General features: G+C 37.5%; 1 protein-coding gene across 1 annotated transcript in view; it reads right to left on the bottom strand.

The window, feature by feature from the left end:
* The window catches only part of DCC (DCC netrin 1 receptor), a 771,150-nt gene that overhangs the window by 590,281 nt on the left and 157,011 nt on the right, over nucleotides 1-23,858 (bottom strand). Inside the window, exons 4-5 of the mRNA XM_059408072.1 lie at nucleotides 13,074-13,224; nucleotides 11,062-11,198 (exon numbers count right to left, since the gene is read on the bottom strand). Coding sequence (XP_059264055.1) covers nucleotides 11,062-11,198; nucleotides 13,074-13,224 — 288 coding nt within the window. The remainder of the gene's footprint in view (nucleotides 1-11,061; nucleotides 11,199-13,073; nucleotides 13,225-23,858) is intronic.

The following is a 23,858-nucleotide window of genomic DNA, read 5'->3' as shown; positions in this document are numbered from 1 at the left end:
CCAGTGACCTCAGTGCTTCCTCTGTGTGGCATTCCATTTAGCTCGTTCCTAAGAGAGTGGTATACTGTGCCCCACACACATATGCCCATAAAAAGCCATTACAAATCAATAATAAAAAGACAAATAATGAATTTAAAATGAACAAAGGATCTGAAATGACATTTCTTCAAAAAAGATATACCAATGGTGTATAAATCCATGAAAAGATACTCAACATCATTAGTCATCCAGGAGATGCAAATGAAACTCACAATGAGATACCACTTCACACCCATGGGGCTAGTTAGAATAAAAAAATTAAAAAGTAAGTTAGCTAATAACAAGTATTGATGAGGATGTAGAGAAATAGAAACACCCATGCATTGCTGGTAGGAATGTGAAATGGCCGAGTCTCTTTGGAAAATATCTGGTAGTTCCTCAAATGATTGAACATAGAATTACCATAGGGTGGTTCCATTCCTAGGTATATACTCAATATAACTGAAAATATAGGTGGTTCCATTCCTAGGTATATACTCAAGATAACTGAAAATATAGGTCCACGTAAAAACTTGTAAATAAATGCTTATACAGAATTATTAATAGCAGACAAAAGTAGAGGCAATTCCATTGCCCATCATTGCTAATGAATAAATAAAACATGGTATATCAATATAATGAAAATATTATTTGCCCATAGAAGAAATGAACTACTAATATACAGTACAATCTGGTTGAACCTTGAAAACATTATACTGAGCTAAAGAAACCAGTCACAAACACAATGTACTCTATGGTTCCATTTTTGTAAAATGTCCAAAATAGAAAAATCTATAGAGACAGAAAGTAGACTGGTGGTTGCTTAGGGGCATTGTAAGGTAGAGGGAAAAGGAAGAAGAGGGGGATGAGGGAATGAAAGTTACAGAGTACGAGTATTCTTTTGAGGTTATGAAAGTATTCTAAAATTCACTATGGTCTGATATGTCTGCAAACATCTGTGATTGTACTGAAACCAGTAAATTATACAGTTTAAATGTGAAGTTGTCTAGTGTGTGAACTATAGTGGTGGATAGTATCTCAATAAAGTGCATTAGGCAAGAAACTTACTGCACCTTCAATAAACATTTGTTGAGTAACTGATAAATCAACAAATATATGTCAAACTTCGAATGCTTTACTTGAATCCAGTGTGCCATTGAAAGACGTGTTTTCAAGTTGGTGGTTTTTGCCCTTAGGCACACTGCCACCAAGTGGTGGAAGGAGCTTTGGTCTTATGGTACAAATTTCAGGAGTATGGATACAGGTATACTCTGGTGGTATACTAAAATATACCAGATGATACTAAAGGTAAGTCCATACCTTACTGTGTAAATCAATCACTAAAAAGATTATATCTGGACACATGAAATAATAAATCAGAAATAAAAGTCCTTGGAAAGTATAAAAAGAAATGTCATGCTTTGTTCTCCAGCCTTTCAAAATTGGCAAGCGCAACTGATGCTAACTCTTGCTAACTCTAATTAAAACACTTCTGTCTACTTTAGTTTGAGTCCTATAACAGTCAAATTCCTTCTGGGATAATGTATACTTCTGGTACCTCAGGACAACTTTGGCATAGCATGCCCTTTTGGGCATTTTTCCACCACTGTCAGCAGTTCTCCTCCCTCTAAACCACAGATGGTCAATTCACCTTGCTGAGACTGTTAGGGCTAATTAAAATCATAGCCTTAGAATGCTCTGAATTAGCACATAGCCTTCATCTTTCCCTCTGGAGCCTCTACTTTCTTTCTCATCTTTCTAAGAAAGAAGAAAAAAGTTAGATCTACAGCCATCTCAGGGATAAACACACACACACACACACACACACACACACACACACACACACTATTCAAACTGCTTTCTCCGATGAAAGACAGAAGGAGAGGAGAGATCCACATAGTAGGTCTTTAAATAAGTAACTGTGTAATCATTAAATAAATCCCATTACAAATTCAACTATTATTTTCACAGATAGTCTAACTGCAATTGTCATACCAAATCATTTTATACTAGCAGCCCGGATATACCATGTTTCTTCTTCTAATAAATATATGCATTCAACAGAATTTCCTAAACATCAGTTTGGGTAGAACTTTTGCATATGGGTGTGATTTCAGGGGAAAAAAGATTATAGTAAGAAATCAACATAGTTATAAGAAGGCACAGCAGATGGATGATTTTGATTTTTTTTAATTTAATTCTCCCTTATAGTATGCATTTTTATCATACATTTGGGATCATACTCCTACATGGAAAAAGAAAAAAAAAACTCAACTAATTTCATTATGATCCATTTGGCAATTACCCTGTGAAAGATAATCAATACAAACCTACCTAAGGCACTGCTTTTATGGCTATGACCATTAAATGCATATGGGGGGGGGTCACTGCTAATAAAGGGCAATTATATAGAGACATGAAATTTAAGGACTGTTACTTTGGGGGAAGCAGTGATGTAGTAAATTCAGGAGAACTACATTCAAAGTTACACACTGTAATAGAGGAGTTAAAGATTATCTTTATTAATATATTTTATGGTAACTATTTTCTGTTTATAGCTAAGAACCTAAGCCAAAAACCCCACATGGGTGATTCAACAGCAAATTTGTAAAGGAGGCACCTGAACACCTTAATGGAGGTGGGTATGTCAGTTACTCTCCAAACAAATGGATGGGTCAGTTTGCTGCTTGACCAATTATACATGCTTAGAAAGTATCAACACATCCAATACATTTCAGTTAAAAAAAAAAAAAAGCAACACTAAAGCATATACAAAAAATAAAAGGAGGCAAATCCCTATCAATTTTTAATTATCATATTCCATTACTAGACACATCTGAGAGTTGATGGAGTGTGAACATCTGTATGCTTGTTGTAGTAAACTGAATTTATAGAGCATATATAGAGCATTTATAGAGCATATCTAAGAATTGAGTTAAAAAAATAGAAAACATAATTTCTTCATAGTTAATCATGTATTTATTATTAAAATTGGGACAGACCATTCAGCATTATAAGATCTCAATGTTAGTAGTACCTTAATCCTATAAACTACTAAATAAGAAGCTGATGATACTAAAGAGAAAAAATAAACAATAGAACATTTAGATGTTGAACTACACATAACCTAGTATATAAACAGAGAAATGGCTTTTGATTTATTGCTCTCGTATGAGGGATTTTTTTTTTTTACATGCTTGGAAATTTGAGATTGTCAGTATTAATATATAAGAAATGTTGGCAATATACTTCTCTGTTGTAGCTTATGTCTCTATGAAACTAATCAAAACTCTTCTTAACAGTATAATACACAGTATGTCTACTCTTTTTGTGGTTATACTCATCTGCTCAGGCTGCTGAAACAAAGTATCACCATGGACTCAGTGGCTTAGATAACAGCCTCCCACTTTCCCAACTTTTCCTCAGCTCTTCTATTTCTTGTCTGTTTATCTAACTAGTCTTTGAAGTCAAGACTGGTGCCATATGCATCTTTCCATGCCCAAAGAGTGCCTGGCCAAGTACAGAAGATGCACTCCAGTGGTGGCTGCTGTCAGTATGGACGCTGGGGTTCAGTTGTGTCTCTGGGCCTAGAAACTGTACTTGGTCAACTAATTATATACCCAGCCATCATCTTTATTATTCTTAAGCATTTTCAGAAGACAGTGAGCTACTCATGGGATTTTTCCTATCCCACTACATTACAAAATGATAGTTTTTAACGGGGTTTTTAACTTCTTCTATAAATCTTAGTCTGCTGTCTTTTTAACTTGCTTTTAAGATGATTTTTCTAAAACTTTCTAAATAGATTGGTCTATTATCTACTTGTCAAATCAGTACATTATGTAATGGCTTAGGTAACCATAGGCATTTAAAATAATAAGGGATGGGGTTATGAAGAGAAATTTTCTTAGAAATAAGGACTATATGTGCATTTTATACATATATGGTATATATATGCATTACATATACATGTACATGTATGTATATGTGTATGTATATATACAATAGACATTGAAATATAATTTAATATTCTGAATCCACTGCCTTTGGACTTAAAGAACATAATCTGTGTGAGCTGGATATGCTCCCGGTGAGTAGAGAGCCATTCTGAACATGGTGCAGGAGGGAGACCCATGGATCCCTGTCCCATAAGAAGAAGCCTCAGGCAGACAAAACACCTGCCTCAAGGGACTTCTCTTTAGAGTTGTTTTCTGGGGATAAATATAAACTCGAAACCACATGAACTGATATGTACTACTCATGGGAGAAGGGGGAAAAGATATGGAGAATTCTTTGATTTGGTTATGGGTTTTCAATTATGTGCCAAGAATAGACCTAGCAGACTTATTTGTGTCTATGAAGCCAGATTGTACCAATTCTAGCCAAGATTTCTCTAGAAATGAGAGAGAACCTATACACTAAGGTAAAAACTTTTAATAGTAGATTGCATATATGGCTGCAGACTGCTTTTAAAAGAATTCTGGAATCTAGAAAGTTCAAACTGTTTTCATTTTGTCACCAGTGCTGGACTTGATGGCTTCTTCTCAAGAGTGAACTTTCCACCTATCTCCTGTGTGTGCATGGGCTAAGAAAAAGTTTGTCCAAGGCTGGGCACTTCCTTGGTCAAGTATCAAAAGTTTTTTTTAAAGAATGCATTTCGAGATGCCTGGGTAGATCAGCGGGTGGAGTGTCTGCCTTCAGCTTAGGTTATGATCCTGGAGTCCTGGGATCAAGTTCCACATCATGCTTCCTGCTCAGTGGATAGCCTGCTTCTCCCTCTCTTTCCTGCTCCTGTCGTCTCTCACTATCTCTGTCTCTCTCCCTTCAATAAATCAATGTTTTAAAAAATCTTTAAAAAAAACCCATATCTATTAATTTATTTATAGTTCGTGTACTTTAGACAAGCTGTCCTTAATCTTATCTATTAAAATTTCCCTGTTTAATTATTATGGAAATGTCAATATTCACTTTATAGTGTAAATGCTTTAAATAATATTTAATGTTTATTAACTCTGAAACTCCTGAGGAAAACCACAGAATTTCTCTTGTTGTATATAAAATGGTATCATGCTTGAGAAGTCTGTTAGTTCATGCAGGTTCACATTCAAAGCCAGTCTAAGTGCAAGAAAGGACCATGATTTGAAAGGCAAAAGAAAAGTCTGATAAAATGCATGCTTGAAACTTTTAAGCACAAGCTTGGAATTCTTGTGGGATTTTATCTTATGAAGAATATACATTAGGTTAAATTCTTAAAACTGATGAAAACTATTTAAATAACACTGATAATCAAGCTCTTTTCTCCCCATCATTTTTTTCAAAGATTTTATTTATTTTAAAGACTTTATTCATTTTAAAGACTTTATTCATTTTTTATTTAAATATTTATTTATTTGTTTATTTTATTTAGAGAGAGAGAGAACTCACAAGTGGGGGGGGAAGGGACTGAGCAGGGAGGAAAAAGCAGGCTCCCCAGTGAGCAGGAAGCCAGACTGGGCTCTATCCCAGGGCCCTGAGATCATGACCTGAGTCAAGGACAGATGTTTAACCAACTGAAATACCCAGGCACCCATCCCCATCTTTTTTTTTTTTTTTTAAGATTTTATTTATTTATTTGACAGACAGAGATCACAAGTAGGGAGAGAGGCAGGCAGAGAGAGAGAGGAGGAAGCAGGCTCCCCACTGAGCAGAGAGCCTGATGTGGGGCTCAATCCCAGGACCCTGGGATCATGACCTGAGCCGAAGGCAGAGGCTTAACCCACTGAGCCATCCAGGCGCCCCCATCCCCATCTTTTTAAAAAAGGTTTTATTTATCTATTTGACAGAGAGAGAGAGAGCACAAGTAGGGTGAGCAGCAGGCCGAGGGAGAGGGAAAAGCAGGCTCTACTTTGAGTGGGGGACCCTGATATGGGGCTCATTCCCAGGACCCTGGAATCATGACCTGAGCAGAAGGCAGATACTTAACCAACTGAGCCACCCAAGGCGCCCTCCTCCAGCCGCCATCCCCAACTTTTTAAGTAAAAGTAATAAATTCCATTTTCCATTATTTAAACTCAGTCTTGCAGGATCAACTTAACTTTATATTAGAATAGTCAAAGACTATATCAAAAATTTTATTACACTAACATTCATTTTAAAGCCTGGGTAGAACAGTTAAAACAGTATTATGATCATTTCCTGAATTCAATCATGTCTTTTATAATAGTCATAGATCATACTAGATATGTGGAAGATCTTTAGAATGTATACCCAGTTACCAAGAGAATTACCAAGACATAAACACAACTTTATCTATTTTTTAAAATTAATAATGCTTCTAATTTACACATTCAATATGTAATCTATAATGAAATTGTTGGAAATTGGGTGATTCATTTATAATAAAAATGTGAGTGTAACAGCAAAAAAGCCAGCAGCTATATAAAAAAATACTCGGTACCTATACAAAATGTAAAATAAAAACAAAAAAAAACCCAGAAACAACAAAATATATACACACAGAGCCTATACAGCATAGTTATTATTCCTCCTACATTGAGTTCCTGTAAATCAATAAAATAAAGGTGAATATTTTAATAAATGTATAAAGGTCAAAATCATTGATAGCTAACTTACAAAATATAAAATGCAAATGTCCAGTAAAATTATAAAAATAAATCCAAATTTAACAAGGGTGCAAATTAGAACAAAGAGAGTCCATTTTAAAAAAGAAAAGTGAGGCAAGGTCAGGAACATGGCAGGGACGTCCATTATCACCACTGCTATTCAACATAGTACTAGAAGTCCTAGCCTCAGCAATCAGACAACAAAAAGAAATTAAAGGCATCCAAATTGGCAAAGAAGAAGTCAAACTATCACTCTTCACATATAATATGATAATATATGTGGAAAATCCAAAAGACTCCGCTCCAAAACTGCTAGAACTTGTACAGGAATTTAGTAAAGTGTCAGGATATAAAAATCAATGCACAGAAATCAGTTGCATTTCTCTACAACAACAACAAGACAGTAGAAAGAGAAATTAAGGAGTCAATCCCATTTACAATTGCACCCAAAGCTATAAGATACCTAGGAATAAACCTAACCAAAGAGGCTAAGAATCTATACTCAGAAAACTATAAAGTACTTATGAAAGAAATTGAGGAAGACACAAAGAAATGGAAAAACATGCCATGCTCCTGGATTAGAAGAACAAATATTGTGAAAATGTCTATGCTACCTAAAGCAATCTACACATTTAATGCAATCCCTTTAAAAATCCCACCCATTTTTTCAAAGAAATGGAACAAATAATCCTAAAATTTATATGGAACCAGAAAAGACCTCGAATAGCCAAAGGAATATTGAAAAAGAAAGCCAAAGTTGGTGGCATCGCAATTTCAGACTTCAAGCTCTATTACAAAGCTGTCATCATCAAGACAGCATGGTACTGGCACAAAAACAGACCCATAGATCAATGGAACAGAATAGAGAGCCCAGAAAAAGACCGTCTTCAATAAATGGTGTTGGGAAAACTGGACAGCCACATGCAAAAAAAATGAAATTGGAACATTTCCATACACCACACACGAAAATAGACTCAAAATGCATGAAGGACCTCAATGTGAGAAAGGAATCCATCCAAATCCTTGAGGAGAACACAGGCAGAAGCCTCTTTGACCTCAGCTGCAGCAACATCTTCCTAGGAACATTGCCAAAGGCAAGGGAAGAAAGAGCAAAAATAAACTATTGGGACTTCATCAAGATCAAAAGCTTTTGCACAGCAAAGGAAACAGTCAACAGAACCAAAAGACAACTGACAGAATGGGAGAAGATATTTGCAAATGACATTTCAGATAAAGGGCTAGTATCCACAATCTATTAAGAACGTAGCATACTCAACACCCAAAGAACAAATAATCCAATCAAAAAATGGGCAGAGGACATAAACAGACATTTCTGCAAAGAAGACATCCAGATGGCCAACAGACATATGAAAAAGTATTCCACATCCCTCTGCGTCAGGGAAATACAAATCAAAACCACAATGAGATATCACCTCACACCAATCAGAATGGCTAATATTAACAAGTCAGGAGGTGACAAATGCTGGCAACGATGCGGAAAAAGGGGAACCCTCCTACACTGTTGGTGGGAATGCAAGCTGGTGCAACCACTCTGGAAAACAGCATGAAGGTTCCTCAAAATGTTGAAAATAGAACTACCCTATGACCCAGCAATTGCACTACCCTAAAGATACAAACGTAGTGATCCGAAGGGGCACGTGCACTTGAATGTTTATAGCAGCAATGTCTATAATAGCCAAACTATGGAAAGAACCTAGATGTCCATCCACAGATGAATGGATAAAGAAATAATGATATATTGGGGTGCCTGGGTGGCTCAGTGAATTAAAGCCTCTGCCTTCGGGTCAGGTCATGATCCCAGGGTCCTGGGATCGAGCCCCACGTCGGGCTCTCTCTGCTCCACGGGGAGCCTGCTTTCCCCTCCCCCTCTGCCTGTCTCTCTGCCTACTTGTGATCTCTCTCTGTCAAATAAATAAAATCTTAAAAAAAGAAAGAAGTAGTGGTATGTGTATACACACACACACACACACACACACACACACACACAATAGAATACTATGTAGCCATCAAAGAAATGAAATCTTGCCCTTTGTGATGACGTGGATGGAACTAGAGGGTATCATGCTTAGTGAAATAAGTCAATAGGAGAAAGACAACTATCATATGATCTCCCTGATATGAGGAAGTGGAGATGCAACATGGGGGGGTTAGGGGGGTAGGAGAAGAATAAAGGAAACAAGATGGGATCCGGAGGGAGACAAACCCTAAGTGACTCTTAATCTCACAAAACAAACTGAGGGTTGCTGGGAGGAGGGGAGTTGGGAGATGGGGGTAGGGTTATGGACATTGGGGAGGGTATGTGCTGGTGTGAGTGCTGTGAAGTGTGTAAACCTTGCAATTCACAGACCTGTACCCCTGGGGATAAAAATATATGTTTATAAAAAATAAAAAATTATATTAAAAAAATAAATAAATAAAAAATAAAAAAAATAAAAAAGATGAAAAAAATAAAATAAAAATAAAAAAATGTTAGGCAAATATTGGTAGAGAGATATGTATTTTTTTTTTTTAATCACACATTTAAAAGGGAGGGAGCTTGAGTGAAGAAGAGAGGCAGAGAGAGAGGGAGAAGCAGACTCCCCGCTGAGCAGGGAGCCCAGTGCAGGGCTGGATCCCAGGACCCTGGGATCATGACCTGAGCCAAAGGCAGATGCTTAACACACTGAGCAACCCAGGTGCCCTGAGAGAAATGTAGCTTTTGAAGAGAGGCAATTCTTGCATTGCTGGTGTGAGTATAAATATTGTTGTGATACTTTTCCTTACCATATAAGCAAATAAATGAGAAAGATTTGGAATAATCATCTCAGCATTTTTGTTGTTTGTGTGTGCTTTTTTAAACAGAACTTAGAGATAAGACAATACTCAACAATAAAGAACTGGAGAACACACACATGCACACAGAACATATAGAAGAAGATGCTATACATGTCAATATATGCAGTTATATGGATATTCCTACATATATTTCTGGCTAAGTTACTCAGAAATCATAATTTATATACAATAGACTTAGTATCAATGAGGCATCATTCATCTAAATATTATATAATAATCCGGTATGAAATTTGACCTCATTTATTTGCAATTAGATGTTTACCCATTTTCGCAATAAATTCTAGTTAATTCTATAACTTTATTTGCCTTATGATCAGTAGTATACTTTACAAAATAGTTTCTATATAGTCATTCTGTGTTGCTATACTTTGATGTTACAAATGTAAAAGTTCTTTGTTTCACCAAAAACTTCCATATAAAATGACAATATTAAATTGCTGCTATTTTAAAGACAAGCTATTTTAGTTAGAATAATGCTACCTCTAAAACCAAAAAATTAAAGTCCTTTGCCTATTCTTAGTTTAATATTTATGGTTTGATCAAAGAACAAACAATTCCATTGTCTCACCCATCACATGCATTATTACCCTCATCTGAAGATGAAAGCATTTTCTGGATAAACTTTAAAGCCAAAAAGTAAAAAGGAGAACATAAGATTATTATGGTACAGGTTAGCAGAAATAATCAGCATACCATACCTTTCCATTTCTACTGAATAACTTTTAAAGAGCCTATGATTTTTCCTGTACTCTTTACAAGGTAAAACGATTTATTCCAGAGGGAAAAATCCAAAGACTAATAATTTTTTTGTTGCTGTTAAAGGAAAAAACAACTGGAATTCAAATGGTAAAGCACTTTCTCCAAATTACATGATTCAAATTAAACTGACTAAAAAAAAAAAAAAATCTGGGGTAATGATAAGATACGTGTTTGAGTACCTACAATGTATAACCATTATTAATTTACAATGATACATAGTGACCCTTCCTTTCTGAATCATACATACCATCCCCACCCCTTAAATTTTAAAAATTAGATTCTTTATATGTGTTTTCCTTAGATATGTTTGATTTTATCGCTTAACCTTCAACATAACATCTACAGTATTTCCATATCAACAAAACAATCTTACCAAAACATTTGAATTTAATGTTAGGAACCCCATCATCTCAAATGATATCAGACTTTCCCACTCAACTGAACATCGTTTCTACAATTTCTCTCATTCATTCCTTCATTTATTTTCCCCAGATAAAATACTTGGGAGTCTCTCATTTGTTATTAAACTCATTTGCTGTTTAACACATTTGTTAAATAATAATTTTTCATAGGTTTCAGTTGTATCAATGGAATAATTAGACTAAAGAGCGATGCATCTAAGATTTTAGTCAATGAACAATATACAAACACTGCTTTTAACCCCTATGTAATTAATCAAAGTAGAGTAAAGACATGTAAGGAATATTTCAACTTTGTAATTTCATACTAACAAACACAGGAGGCAATTCAGGGATAAGCATTTACAGTGTCACGGTGATGTGCTTTGAAAAGGACGGTGTAAACTAATCTTGAGCCACTGACTTACCCAAGACTGTGAGCTCTGCAGAGGCACTAATATTCTCATTTTTATATGTAACAACACAGGTGTAAGTTCCACTATCATCATCTGTCACATTGGAGATAAGCAGGTTGCTTCCACCCAATAGGGAATACTTTTTGGACCTGTAAGACACAGGCATATAAAATTAGAGATTAGATTAATGTACTAATCTATATGTGTATATCAGGCAAGGTACTCAGAGATTTGAATAAACTTTACAAAATCCGATTATAAAATTAGAAAAACTATTTTGGGGGTCTTGGTAACACCACATTTATTGATCAAAAATCCATTCAAAATAAAGCCCTCCCACTGGAAGTCTTTGTGCAATGATCAAAGAAATTAAATAGATTAAACTTGGAACCAAGTTTAGTACTGAAAAGAAATTTACAGATATTCTGGTGTAATTCTCTCATTTTGGATCTGAGGACAACAAGCTCTGGGGAAGTGATTCCCCACAGTGGAAGTCAATGTCTTGTGTCCTGACATCTGATTTAGTAACATTTGTATAAGGCCACATTTCATACTGTACCAAGAATATCTGGCTACATTCAGAGGACGTGTTTTGACATGCTAAAGCCGCAACCAGGTTTCTCACATGGTTTCAGAAGAACAGTGACACCATACCATATAGTGCTATTACACAAATATAGAGGGGAAATTAAATTTAAAGATTTTAAGTTATTGTCTATGAACCTATCTCATCACAGAAAACAAATGTGTTAAAAAGGAGCACACCAGACCTCCAAATCAATGAATTTAATTTCTTAAGTGAAATCCATTCAATCAAAATGTTTCAGACTGTGTTCCATTATATTAGGAGTTTACTTTCTAAACTATGCCTTAAGATGAACTTCTAATAATTCAAAGCCAGCCATGTTCTCCTTTTGCCTTATCTTAAATAATCTGTTACATCTGCAGTGTGAAAGACAAAAATGGAGCTGAAAAAGTTGCACAGACCCTATAATGACATGCTATGTATTTCAATTCAGAAAACTTTAATTTCTTGGGGTGTCAGCTGGTTCAGTCTGTTAAGCATCTGCCTTCAGCTCAGGTCATGATCCCAGGCCCTGGGATCAAACCCTGCATTTGGCTCTCTGCTCAGCGGGGCCCCTGCTTCTCCCTCTCCCTCTGCCTGCTGCTCTGTCTACTTGTGCTTTCTCTCTGTCAAATAAATAAATAAAATCTAAAAAAAAAAAAAAAAAAAAAGCTTTAATTTCTTTTCTTTCTTTTTTTTTTTTTTTTAAGATTTTATTCATTTATTTGACAGAGATCACAAGTAGGCAGAGAGGAAGGCAGACAGAGAGGTGGAAGCAGGCTCCCTGCTGAGAAGAAAGCCTGATGCAGGGCTCAATCCAGGACCCAGGAATCATAACCTGAGCTGAAGGCAGAAGTTTTAACCCACTGAGCCACCCAGGCACCCCTTTTAAATTTTTTACTTTTTTAAAAAATCACTTTCCTTTTTTTAAGGTTTTTGTTTGTCTGTTTGTTTTGTTTTTATTTTATTTGAGAGAGAGAGCAGGAGAAGTGGAGAATCAGAGGCAGAAGCAGACTCTCTGACGAGCAGGGAACCGGATGTGGGATTCAATCCTGGGACTCTAGGATCATGACTTGAGCCGAAGGCAGTCACTTAACCAACTAAGCCACCTAGGCACCCGAGAAAGCTTTAATTTCTTAATAAGTATTTTATTCTCTATTCCACTTCCTTAAGATGATACCCTCCAAGGTTTCTTTGCTGAATAGTTTTGGACAGGGAGTTTTCAACAGCAACATTGGCTTTCTAAATTTCTTTTCTAAATTGATCCCATAGATTTTGACTCTGTTCCCCATCTCTTTATCCTATTGGGTAAATGGTTTTCATATATTATATAATGTCAAGGAATGTGAGGGGGAAAATCAAGTATCATCAAAAACTCTAGTATTTCTAGGTACCTATATCAAATTAGAGAAGGGGAAACAGTGACATATACTTCACGAAAGTCATCAATTTGTGATACCTGAGTTGGATGACTTCCTCTCCTCGTAACCAGGTAAAACTCGGGGGAGGATAGCCAGAAACACAACACTCCAGGATGGCATCTTTTCCTTCAATGGCTATCACATTGGATGGTCTTTGTAGAAAATATAGCTGTCTATGCAGTCCTGGGTCTGTGGAAAGAAAACACAAAATCACAACTTTTATGAAAAACACTGTAAAGAGAAATGATGTAGCTTGAACTTTTTTTTTTTCCTCCTAATAAGACGTGCTGATAGAGAAGAAGGAAAGAAAAACTGGAAGGTTACCAGTGAAAAAAAAATTTTTTTTTTAATTTTTTTGACAGAGAGAGAGATCACAAGTAAACAGTCAGGCAGAGAGAGAGGGGGAAGCAGGCTCCCCGCCGAGCAGAGAGCCCGATGCGGGGCTCGATCCCAGGACACTGAGATCACGACCCGAGCCGAAGGCAGCGGCTCAATCCACTGAGCCACCCAGGTGCCCACCAGTGAAATTTATCAACTAGACTCTTAAAAGGTTTTTCCATCCCTAGTTTCTACGATCATGATAGAATATTCTTAGCTGTTGATGACACCATGGTCTAAGGCAACAGGCAGAATCTTGTGACATGTCACTCATGTGGGCTCCCGGACTTGTGGACTTCCCATTAGAGAACAAGAAAATGCGATCAGTAATTTTTCTAAACATTATCTCCTGGAACTTTCTGGTATGTTCAACTTGTCTGCCACCAATATCTATTCCACTTCCTTCTGCTCTATTAAATCTGTGACTGTTAGAAATGTGATAAATAACATACAAATATTAAGAAGGTAGAGTGTAGAAGGTTCTGGGAAAAAAAAATACCTGCTGTCTTCAAAATAGACCTTACATTAAATTTTGTTTTGTATACAGTTAAGTTAGGCTGTTTCTAAGCCTCCTGTTTATTTTTAATTTTTCACAGCACTGCAGAGAGTTTGTCCCTAAGCTGAGACTGTGAGTAGATGAAAAGCTCCTGTATCCTCTTCCTTCACCCAATGCATTTTCTAGTTCTATATAACCAACATTATTCATTCTAATTTATTAATATTTTTAAATTTATTTATTTATTAATTTCACAAAGAGAGAGCGAGTGAGCTGGGGTACGGGGCTGGGGGTGGGCGGGGAAGAGGAAGAGAGAAAACCCCAAGCAAGCTCCACGCTCAATGCAGAGCCCAACCATGGGGCTCCATCTCAGGACCTGAGATCATGAACTGAGCAAAATCAAGAGTTGGATGCTTAAACAACTGAGTTATGCAGGCACCGCAACATAATTTATTTTTACTAGCAGGCACTGAAATAGTGTCTTTTCAACCTAAAGACTACTCATTCCATTTGCCTTAGAGCTCATTTGTTTCATAGTTGCTAAAATTATATCAGATGGAATAAGAAAAAAAATTACAGTCAAGATAAAACTCTGTGAGAGTTAAGAGCTTCTCTTCCACCTCCCATATATTTCACTCCCAAAGCCTGGGACACACCAACAGTAATCCATGGTCAGGTGATTTTGGAGGAAATCCTCCGAGCCATGGTGATATCTCTGACCTGTTTGCTGACTAAACTTCAATCACTCAAAGTTCACTTAAGATAAGATGCTGTATTTCCACATCTCTATTAAAATCTGCATCCCTCTCTGGAGGTTTGATTTAGGCTCTTTTCAGCTTAATGCATTAAATGGAATTAACATGTAATCTGTCATTTTTTTAAAGATTTTATTTATTTATTTGACAGAGAGAGATCACAAGTAGGCAGAGAGGCAGGCAGAGAGAGAGAGAAGGAAGCAGGCTCCCTGCCGAGCAGAGAGCCCGATGTGGGACTCGATCCCAGGACCCTGAGATCATGACCTGAACCGAAGGCAGCGGCTTAACCCACTGAGCCACCCAGGCGCCCTAATCTGTCATTTTTTAAATGCAAAGCACAATCTTGAAGAAAAGAAATGAGGCCATGAAATCTTGAAAACTGATTTTGGGAGGGACAGAGATTTGCCAAGGAAATGTAGATCCAACTGTCATAGTGGGAGCCATAGTGGAGCAGAGTGGAAGTACGGTAGATCTGGGACACCTTTTAACCCTGCTGTTAATCCTTGTTGGCCTGACCCAACTCCGCGCAGCTTGATTCTAGGTTAATAAAAAAAATACCAATTCTCTAGGTAATGGTTGGAATGGTAATTGTCATCCAAAGTGTGGAGAAAGACAAATTCACACTTTCTCAGTCTTCTCACATCTCTTTCTGGTTGTTAAGCAACAAAAATAAATACTCTTCACAATGAAAATATTGAAAGAAGTTTTGAAATGTGTTAATCCTTATTAAGCCAATATTGTAGGAAAAAAATGTCTCAAACTTTAAAAAAAAATTGCTGGTGGTGAGGGACAACTGGGTGGCTCAGTCGTTAAGCTTTTGCCTTCAGCTCAGGTCATGATCCCAGGGTCCTGGGATCGAGCCCCCATCAGGCTCCCTGCTCAGCAGGAAGCCTGCTTCTCCGTCTGCCACTCCCTCTGTTTGTATTCCCTCTCTCACGATCTCTGTCAAATAAATAAATTAAAAAAAAAAATTGCTGACTTTTTTGAGAGTGACTTTTCAAATCAAATAAGAATAGTTTGAAGGATAATGCTGCTTATCAATAAATTTCATGAAATGAACAGTTCCCAAAATCTATATTTACAAAGAGCTAAATTCATAATGGAGTGTTATCTATTTGTATGCTTTACTTCTACCACCTGTTCTTAGCAGAATGTTTCAACTGCATATATTGCATAATACTATACTATTCTACACACACACACACACACACACACACACTCACACACCACACACTATAATAATACTATCCAAATATCAAGTAAGATCTACTTAATTTGATCTTACGGCTAAAAGGAAATTTACCTGGGGCCTATGTCCAATACTGCTTATTTATCCATAAAAGAGCCAATAATTCAATTAACTATCAGACTTTCTTTTATTAGAAAACAAAATCAGGACAAGTATTTTTGCGTGTTATTTTTAAATTTTAATTTACTAAAAAATTGACAAGTAGGAGGTTTCCATATACCAGTTCCCCATCCCCTGAAATTGTTTTCCTTATGATTGACATAGGGAATGATTACATGAAACTGGTGCATTTGTTACAATTAATTAAGTGATATTGGTACATTATTACAAACTAAAGTCAATAGTGTACATTAGGTTCACTCTTTGTGTTATATAGCTCCATGGGTTTTGAAAAATGCACAATGTCATGTGTTCAGCATTACATTATCATATAGTTTCACCACCCTTAAAATCTCCTAAGCTTTACCTATTCATCACTCCAGCACCACGCCTAACTCAAAGCCCAGGAAATTACTGGTTTCTCTACTATTTCTGTAAGTGCACCTTTTCCTATAGTTCGAAATACAGGATAGTCCTATAGCATATCCTATAGTTAGAATTAAACAATATATCATCTTCCGATATTGATTTATCTCACTTAGTAATATGCCTTTAGGTTCCCTCTATGTCTTGGGGGGATTCAGTTGTTCATTTGCTCTTCTTGCTGGATAGTATTCCCTTATATGGATATACCACAGTTCCATCTATCCATTCACCTATGGCATGATACCTTTATTGCTTGGTGATTCTGAACAAATGTGCTATAAGTGTCCTTGTGCAGATTTTTTCTGGTCATAATTTTTCAACTCAATTGGGTAAGTATCTTTGAGAGCAAAACTATGTTTACCTTTGTAAGAAACTCCCAAACTGTCTTCCAAAGACAGTTTTTGCATTTTTGCATTCCCAAGAGCAATGAATGTCCTGTTTCTCTCATTCTCCTAAGCATTTGGTATGACCACTTTTTTGATTTTAACCATTTTATTTTATTTATTTTTAAAAATATTTTATTTATTTATTTGACAGACAGAGATCACAAGTAGGCAGAGAGGCAGGCAGAGAGAGAGAGGAGGAAGGAGGCTCCCCGCTGAGCAGAGAGCCCCACATGGGGCTCAATCTCAGGACCCTGCAGTCATGACCCGAGCTGGAGGCAGAGGCTTTAACCCACTGAGCCACCCAGGAGTCCCTGGATTTTAGCCATTTTGATAGGTGTCTAGCATTGTAATTGTTCTAACTTGCAATTCCCCAATGACATATAATCTTGAGCATATTTCGTATGCTTGGTTTCCCTCTTTTAGATCATTTTCAATAAGATGTCTGTTAAGATATTTGCCTATTTTTTTAACGGATATGTTTTCTTATCATTGGATTTCTGGCACTCGTATATTTTGCATATACATCCTTTATAAGATGTGTGTTTTGCAAATATTTGTCTGTGGCTTGATTTTACTTTCTCTTAACATTGTCTTTTACAGAGCAAAAATTATTAATATCACAACTTACCAATTTTTCCTTTCATGGATTATTTTAAAGGTCTAAAATTTCATTGTCAAACCTAAGACCACCTGGATTTTCTCCTCTGTTATCTTCTAGAAGTTTTTATAATTTTATGTTTTATATTGAGGTCTAGGATCCACTTTGAGTTAATTTGTTTAGAAAAGAACTTCTGGAGGAGGAGTCAAGATGGCGGAGAAGTAGCAGGCTGAGACTACTTCAGCTAGCCAGAGATCAGCTAGATAGCTTATCTAAAGATTGCAAACACCTGAAAATCCATCGGCAGATCGAAGAGAAGAAGAACAGCAATTCTGGAAACAGAAAAACAACCACTTTCTGAAAGGTAGGACCGGCGGAGAAGTGAATCCAAAGCGACGGGAAGATAGACCCTGGGGGGAGGGGCCGGCTCCCGGCAAGCGGCCGAGCAACGGCGCACAAAATCAGGACTTTTAAAAGTCTGTTCCGCTGAGGGACATCGCTCCAGAGGCTACCCGGTGCAAAGCCCACACGGTGCAAAGCCCACACGGGGTCAGCGTGGCCTCAGGTCCCGCAGGGTCACAGAAGGATCGGGGGTGTCTGAGTGTCGCAGAGCTTGCGGGTATAGGAACGGGAAAGCCGGCTACAGAGACAGAGCCGACAGTAAGCTCACAGCTCGGGGTTACCTTGAACCGGTCGCAGGCTCAGTGAGCTCGGAGCGCGGCCGGAGGTCAGGCAGACGAGAGTAACTGGCGCTGTTCTCTGAGGGCACACTGAGGAGTGGGGCCCTGGGCTCTCGGCTCCTCCGGGCCAGAGACCAGGAGGCTGCCATTTGTATTCCCGTCCTCCAGAACTCTACGGAAAACGCGCAGGGAACAAAAGCTCCTGAAAGCAAACCCGAGCGGATTACTCACCCCGGCCCTGGGTAAGGGCGGTGCAATTCCGCCTGGGGCAAAGACACTTGAGAATCACTACAACAGGCCCCTCCCCCAGAAGATCAACAAGAAATCCAGCCGAGACCAAGTTCACTTACCAAGGAGTGCGGTTTCAATACCAAGGAGAGCAGCAGAATTCTAGAGGAGGAGAAAGCAAAGCACGGAACTCATGGCTTTTTCCCTGTGATATTTTTTAGTCTTGCAGTTAATTTAATTTTTTTCTTTTTCATTTTTTGTTTTTTTTTCTCGCCTTCAGGTAAAATTTTTTTTTAACTGTTACCTTTTTCTTTTTTAACGATTTTTTACTAGTTTATCTAATATATATATTTTTTCTTTTTTATATTTTTCTTAGGTGTTTTCTTCTTTTTTAAATTCTTTTCTTTTTTTTTCTTTTTTCTTTTTTTTTTTCTTTCTTCCTTTTTGAACCTCTTTTTATCCCCTTTCTACCCCCTCACGATTTTGGATCTCTTCTAATTTGGTTAAAGCATATTTTCCTGAGGTTGTTGCCACCCTTTTAGTATTTTACTTGCCCCTTCATATACTCTTATCTGGACAAAATGACAAGACGTAAAAATTGAACACTAAAAAAAGAACAAGAGGCAGTACCGAAGGCTAGGGACCTAATCAATACAGACATTGGTAATATGTCAGATCTAGAGTTCAGAATGACAATTCTCAAGGTTCTAGCCGGGCTCGAAAAAGGCATGGAAGATATTAGAGAAACCCTCTCGAGAGATATAAAAGCCCTTTCTGGAGAAATAAAAGAACTAAAATCTAACCAAGTTGAAATCAAAAAAGCTATTAATGAGGTGCAATCAAAAATGGAGGCTCTCACTGCTAGGATAAATGAGGCAGAAGAAAGAATTAGTGATATAGAAGACCAAATGACCGAGAATAAAGAAGCTGAGCAAAAGAGGGACAAACAGCTACTGGACCACGAGGGGAGAATTCGAGAGATAAGTGACACCATAAGAAGAAACAAAATTAGAATAATTGGGATTCCAGAAGAAGAAGAAAGAGAGAGGGGAGCAGAAGGTATACTGGAGAGAATTATTGGGGAGAATTTCCCCAATATGGCAAAGGGAACGAGCATCAAAATTCAGGAGGTTCAGAGAATGCCCCTCAAAATCAATAAGAATAGGCCCACACCCCGTCACCTAATAGTAAAATTTACAAGTCTCAGTGACAAAGAGAAAATCCTGAAAGCAGCCCGGGAAAAGAAGTCTGTAACATACAATGGTAAAAATATTAGATTGGCAGCTGACTTGTCCACAGAGACCTGGCAGGCCAGAAAGAGCTGGCATGATATTTTCAGAGCACTAAATGAGAAAAACATAGAGCCCAGAATACTATATCCAGCTAGGCTATCTTTGAAAATAGAAGGAGAGATTAAAAGCTTTCAGGACAAACAAAAACTGAAAGAATTTGCAAACACCAAACAAGCTCTACAGGAAATCTTGAAAGGGGTCCTCTAAGCAAAGAGAGAGCCTACAAGTGGTAGATCAGAAAGGAACAGAGACCATATACAGTAACAGTCACCTTACAGGCAATACAATGGCCCTAAATTCATATCTCTCAATAGTTACCCTGAATGTGAATGGGCTAAATGCCCCTGTCAAAAGACACAGGGTATCAGAATGGATAAAAAAACAAAACCCATCTATATGTTGCCTCCAAGAAACTCATTTTAAGCCCGAAGACACCTCCAGATTTAAAGTGAGGGGGTGGAAAAGAATTTACCATGCTAATGGACATCAGAAGAAAGCAGGAGTGGCAATCCTTATATCAGATCAATTAGATTTTAAGCCAAAGACTATAATAAGAGATGAGGAAGGGCACTATATCATACTCAAAGGGTGTGTCCAACAAGAAGATTTAACAATTTTAAATATCTATGCCCCCAACGTGGGAGCAGCCAACTATATAAACCAATTAATAACAAAATCAAAGAAACACATCAACAATAATACAATAATAGTAGGGGACTTTAACACTCCCCTCACTGAAATGGACAGATCATCCAAGCAAAAGATCAGCAAGGAAATAAAGGCCTTAAACGACACACTGGACCAGATGGACATCACAGATATATTCAGAACATTTCATCCCAAAGCAACAGAATACACATTCTTCTCTAGTGCACATGGAACATTCTCCAGAATAGATCACATCCTGGGTCCTAAATCAGGACTCAACCGGTATCAAAAGATTGGGATCATTCCCTGCATATTTTCAGACCACAATGCTCTAAAGCTAGAACTCAACCACAAAAGGAAGTTTGAAAAGAACCAAAATACATGGAGACTAAACAGCATCCTTCTAAAGAATGAATGGGTCAACCGGGAAATTAAAGAAGAATTGAAAAAAATCATGGAAACAAATGATAATGAAAATACAACGGTTCAAAATCTGTGGGACACAACAAAGGCAGTCCTGAGAGGAAAATATATAGCGCTACAAGCCTTTCTCAAAAAACAAGAACGGTCTCAGGTACACAATCTAACCCTACACCTAAAGGAGCTGGAGAAAGAACAAGAAAGAAACCCTAAGCCCAGCAGGAGAAGAGAAATCATAAAGATCAGAGCAGAAATCAATGAAATAGAAACCAAAAAAACAATAGAACAAATCAACGAAAGTAAGAGCTGGTTCTTTGAAAGAATTAATAAAATTGATAAACCCCTGGCCAGACTTATCAAAAAGAAAAGAGAAAGGACCCAAATAAATAAAATCATGAATGAAAGAGGAGAGATCACAACTAACACCAAAGAAATACAAACTATTATAAGAACATACTATGAGCAACTCTACGGCAATAAATTTGACAATCTGGAAGAAATGGATGCATTCCTAGAAACATATAAACTACCACAACTGAACCAGGAAGAAATAGAAAGCCTGAACAGACCCATAACCAGTAAGGAGATTGAAACAGTCATTAAAAATCTCCAAACAAACAAAAGCCCAGGGCCAGACGGCTTCCCGGGGGAATTCTACCAAACATTTAAAGAAGAACTAATTCCTATTCTCCTAAAACTGTTCCAAAAAATAGAAATGGAAGGAAAACTTCCAAACTCATTTTATGAGGCCAGCATCACCTTGATCCCAAAACCAGACAAGGATCCCATCAAAAAAGAGAGCTATAGACCAATATCCTTGATGAACACAGATGTGAAAATACTCAACAAAATACTAGCCAATAGGATTCAACAGTACATTAAAAAGATTATTCACCACGACCAAGTAGGATTTATTCCAGGGCTGCAAGGTTGGTTCAACATCCGCAAATCAGTCAATGTGATACAACACATCAATAAAAGAAAGAACAAGAACCATATGATACTCTCAATAGATGCTGAAAAAGCATTTGACAAAGTACAGCATCCCTTCCTGATCAAAACTCTTCAAAGTGTAGGGATAGAGGGCACATACCTCAATATCATCAAACCCATCTAAGAAAAACCCACCGCAATATCATTCTCAATGGAGAAAAACTGAAAGCTTTTCCGCTAAGGTCAGGAACACGGCAGGGATGACCATTATCACCACTGCTATTCAACATAGTACTAGAGGTCCTAGCTTCAGCAATCAGACAACAAAAGGAAATTAAAGGCATCCAAATCGGCAAAGAAGAAGTTAAATTATCACTGTTCGCAGATGATATGATACTATATGTGGAAAACCCAAAAGACTCCACTCCAAAACTGCTAGAACTTATACAGGAATTCAGTAAAGTGTCAGGATATAAAATCAATGCACAGAAATCAGTTGCATTTCTCTACACCAACAGCAAGACAGAAGAAAGGGAAATTAAGGAGTCAATCCCATTTACAATTGCACCCAAAACCATAAGATACCTAGGAATAAACCTAACCAAAGAGACACAGAATCTATACTCAGAAAACTATAAAGTACTCATGAAAGAAATTGAGGAAGACACAAAGAAATGGAAAAATGTTCCTTGCTCCTGGATTGGAAGAATAAATATTGTGAAAATGTCTATGCTACCTAAAGCAATCTACACATTTAATGCAATTCCTATCAAAGTACCATCCATCTTTTTCAAAGAAATGGAACAAATAATTCTAAAATTTATATGGAACCAGAAAAGACCTCGAATAGCCAAAGGGATATTGAAAAAGAAAGCCAACGTTGGTGGCATCACAATCCCGGACTTCAAGCTCTATTACAAAGCTGTCATCATCAAGACAGCATGGTACTGGCACAAAAACAGACCCATAGATCAATGGAACAGAATAGAGAGCCCAGAAATAGACCCTCAACTCTATGGTCAACTAATCTTCGACAAAGCAGGAAAGAATGTCCAATGGAAAAAAGAGAGCCTCTTCAATAAATGGTGCTGGGAAAATTGGACAGCCACATGCAGAAAAATGAAATTGGACCATTTCCTTACACCACACACGAAAATAGACTCAAAATGGATGAAGGACCTCAATGTGCGAAAGGAATCCATCAAAATCCTTGAGGAGAACACAGGCAGCAACCTCTTTGACCTCAGCCGCAGCAACATCTTCCTAGGAACAACGCCAAAGGCAAGGGAAGCAAGGGAAAAAATGAACTATTGGGATTTCATCAAGATCAAAAGCTTTTGCACAGCAAAGGAAACAGTGAACAAAATCAAAAGACAACTGACAGAATGGGAAAAGATATTTGCAAACGACATATCAGATAAAGGACTAGTGTCCATAGTCTATAAAGAACTTAGCAAACTCAACACCCAAAGAACAAATAATCCAATCAAGAAATGGGCAGAGGACTTGAGCAGACATTTCTGCAAAGAAGACATCCAGATGGCCAACAGACACATGAAAAAGTGCTCCATATCACTCGGCATCAGGGAAATACAAATCAAAACCACAATGCGATATCACCTCACACCAGTCAGAATGGCTAAAATCAACAAGTCAGGAAATGACAGATGCTGGCGAGGATGCGGAGAAAGGGGAACCCTCCTACACTGTTGGTGGGAATGCAAGCTGGTGCAACCTCTCTGGAAAACAGCATGGAGGTTCCTCAAAATGTTGAAAATAGAACTGCCCTATGACCCAGGAATTGCACTATTGGGTATTTACCCTAAAGATACAAACGTAGTGATCCAAAGGGGCACGTGTACTCGAAAGTTTATAGCAGCAATGTCCACAATAGCCAAACTATGGAAAGAACCTAGATGTCCATCAACAGATGAATGGATCAAGAAGATGTGGTATATATACACAATGGAATACTATGCAGCCATCAAAAGAAATGAAATCTTGCCATTTGCGACAACATGGATGGAACTAGAGCATATCATGCTTAGCGAAATAAGTCAAGCGGAGAAAGACAACTATCATATGATCTCCCTGATATGAGGAAGTGGTGATGCAACATGGGGGCTTAAGTGGGTACGAGAAGAATAAATGAAAGAAGATGGGATTGGGAGGGAGACAGACCATAAGTGACTCTTAATCTCACAAAACAAACTGAGGGTTGCTGGGGGGAGGGGG

The sequence above is a fragment of the Mustela nigripes genome, chromosome 8, assembly GCF_022355385.1.
Source record: "Mustela nigripes isolate SB6536 chromosome 8, MUSNIG.SB6536, whole genome shotgun sequence".
NCBI classification, from domain to species: domain Eukaryota; kingdom Metazoa; phylum Chordata; class Mammalia; order Carnivora; family Mustelidae; genus Mustela; species Mustela nigripes.
Note: the sequence above shows the minus strand (reverse complement) of the source record. Positions and strands in the feature narration are given on the sequence as shown.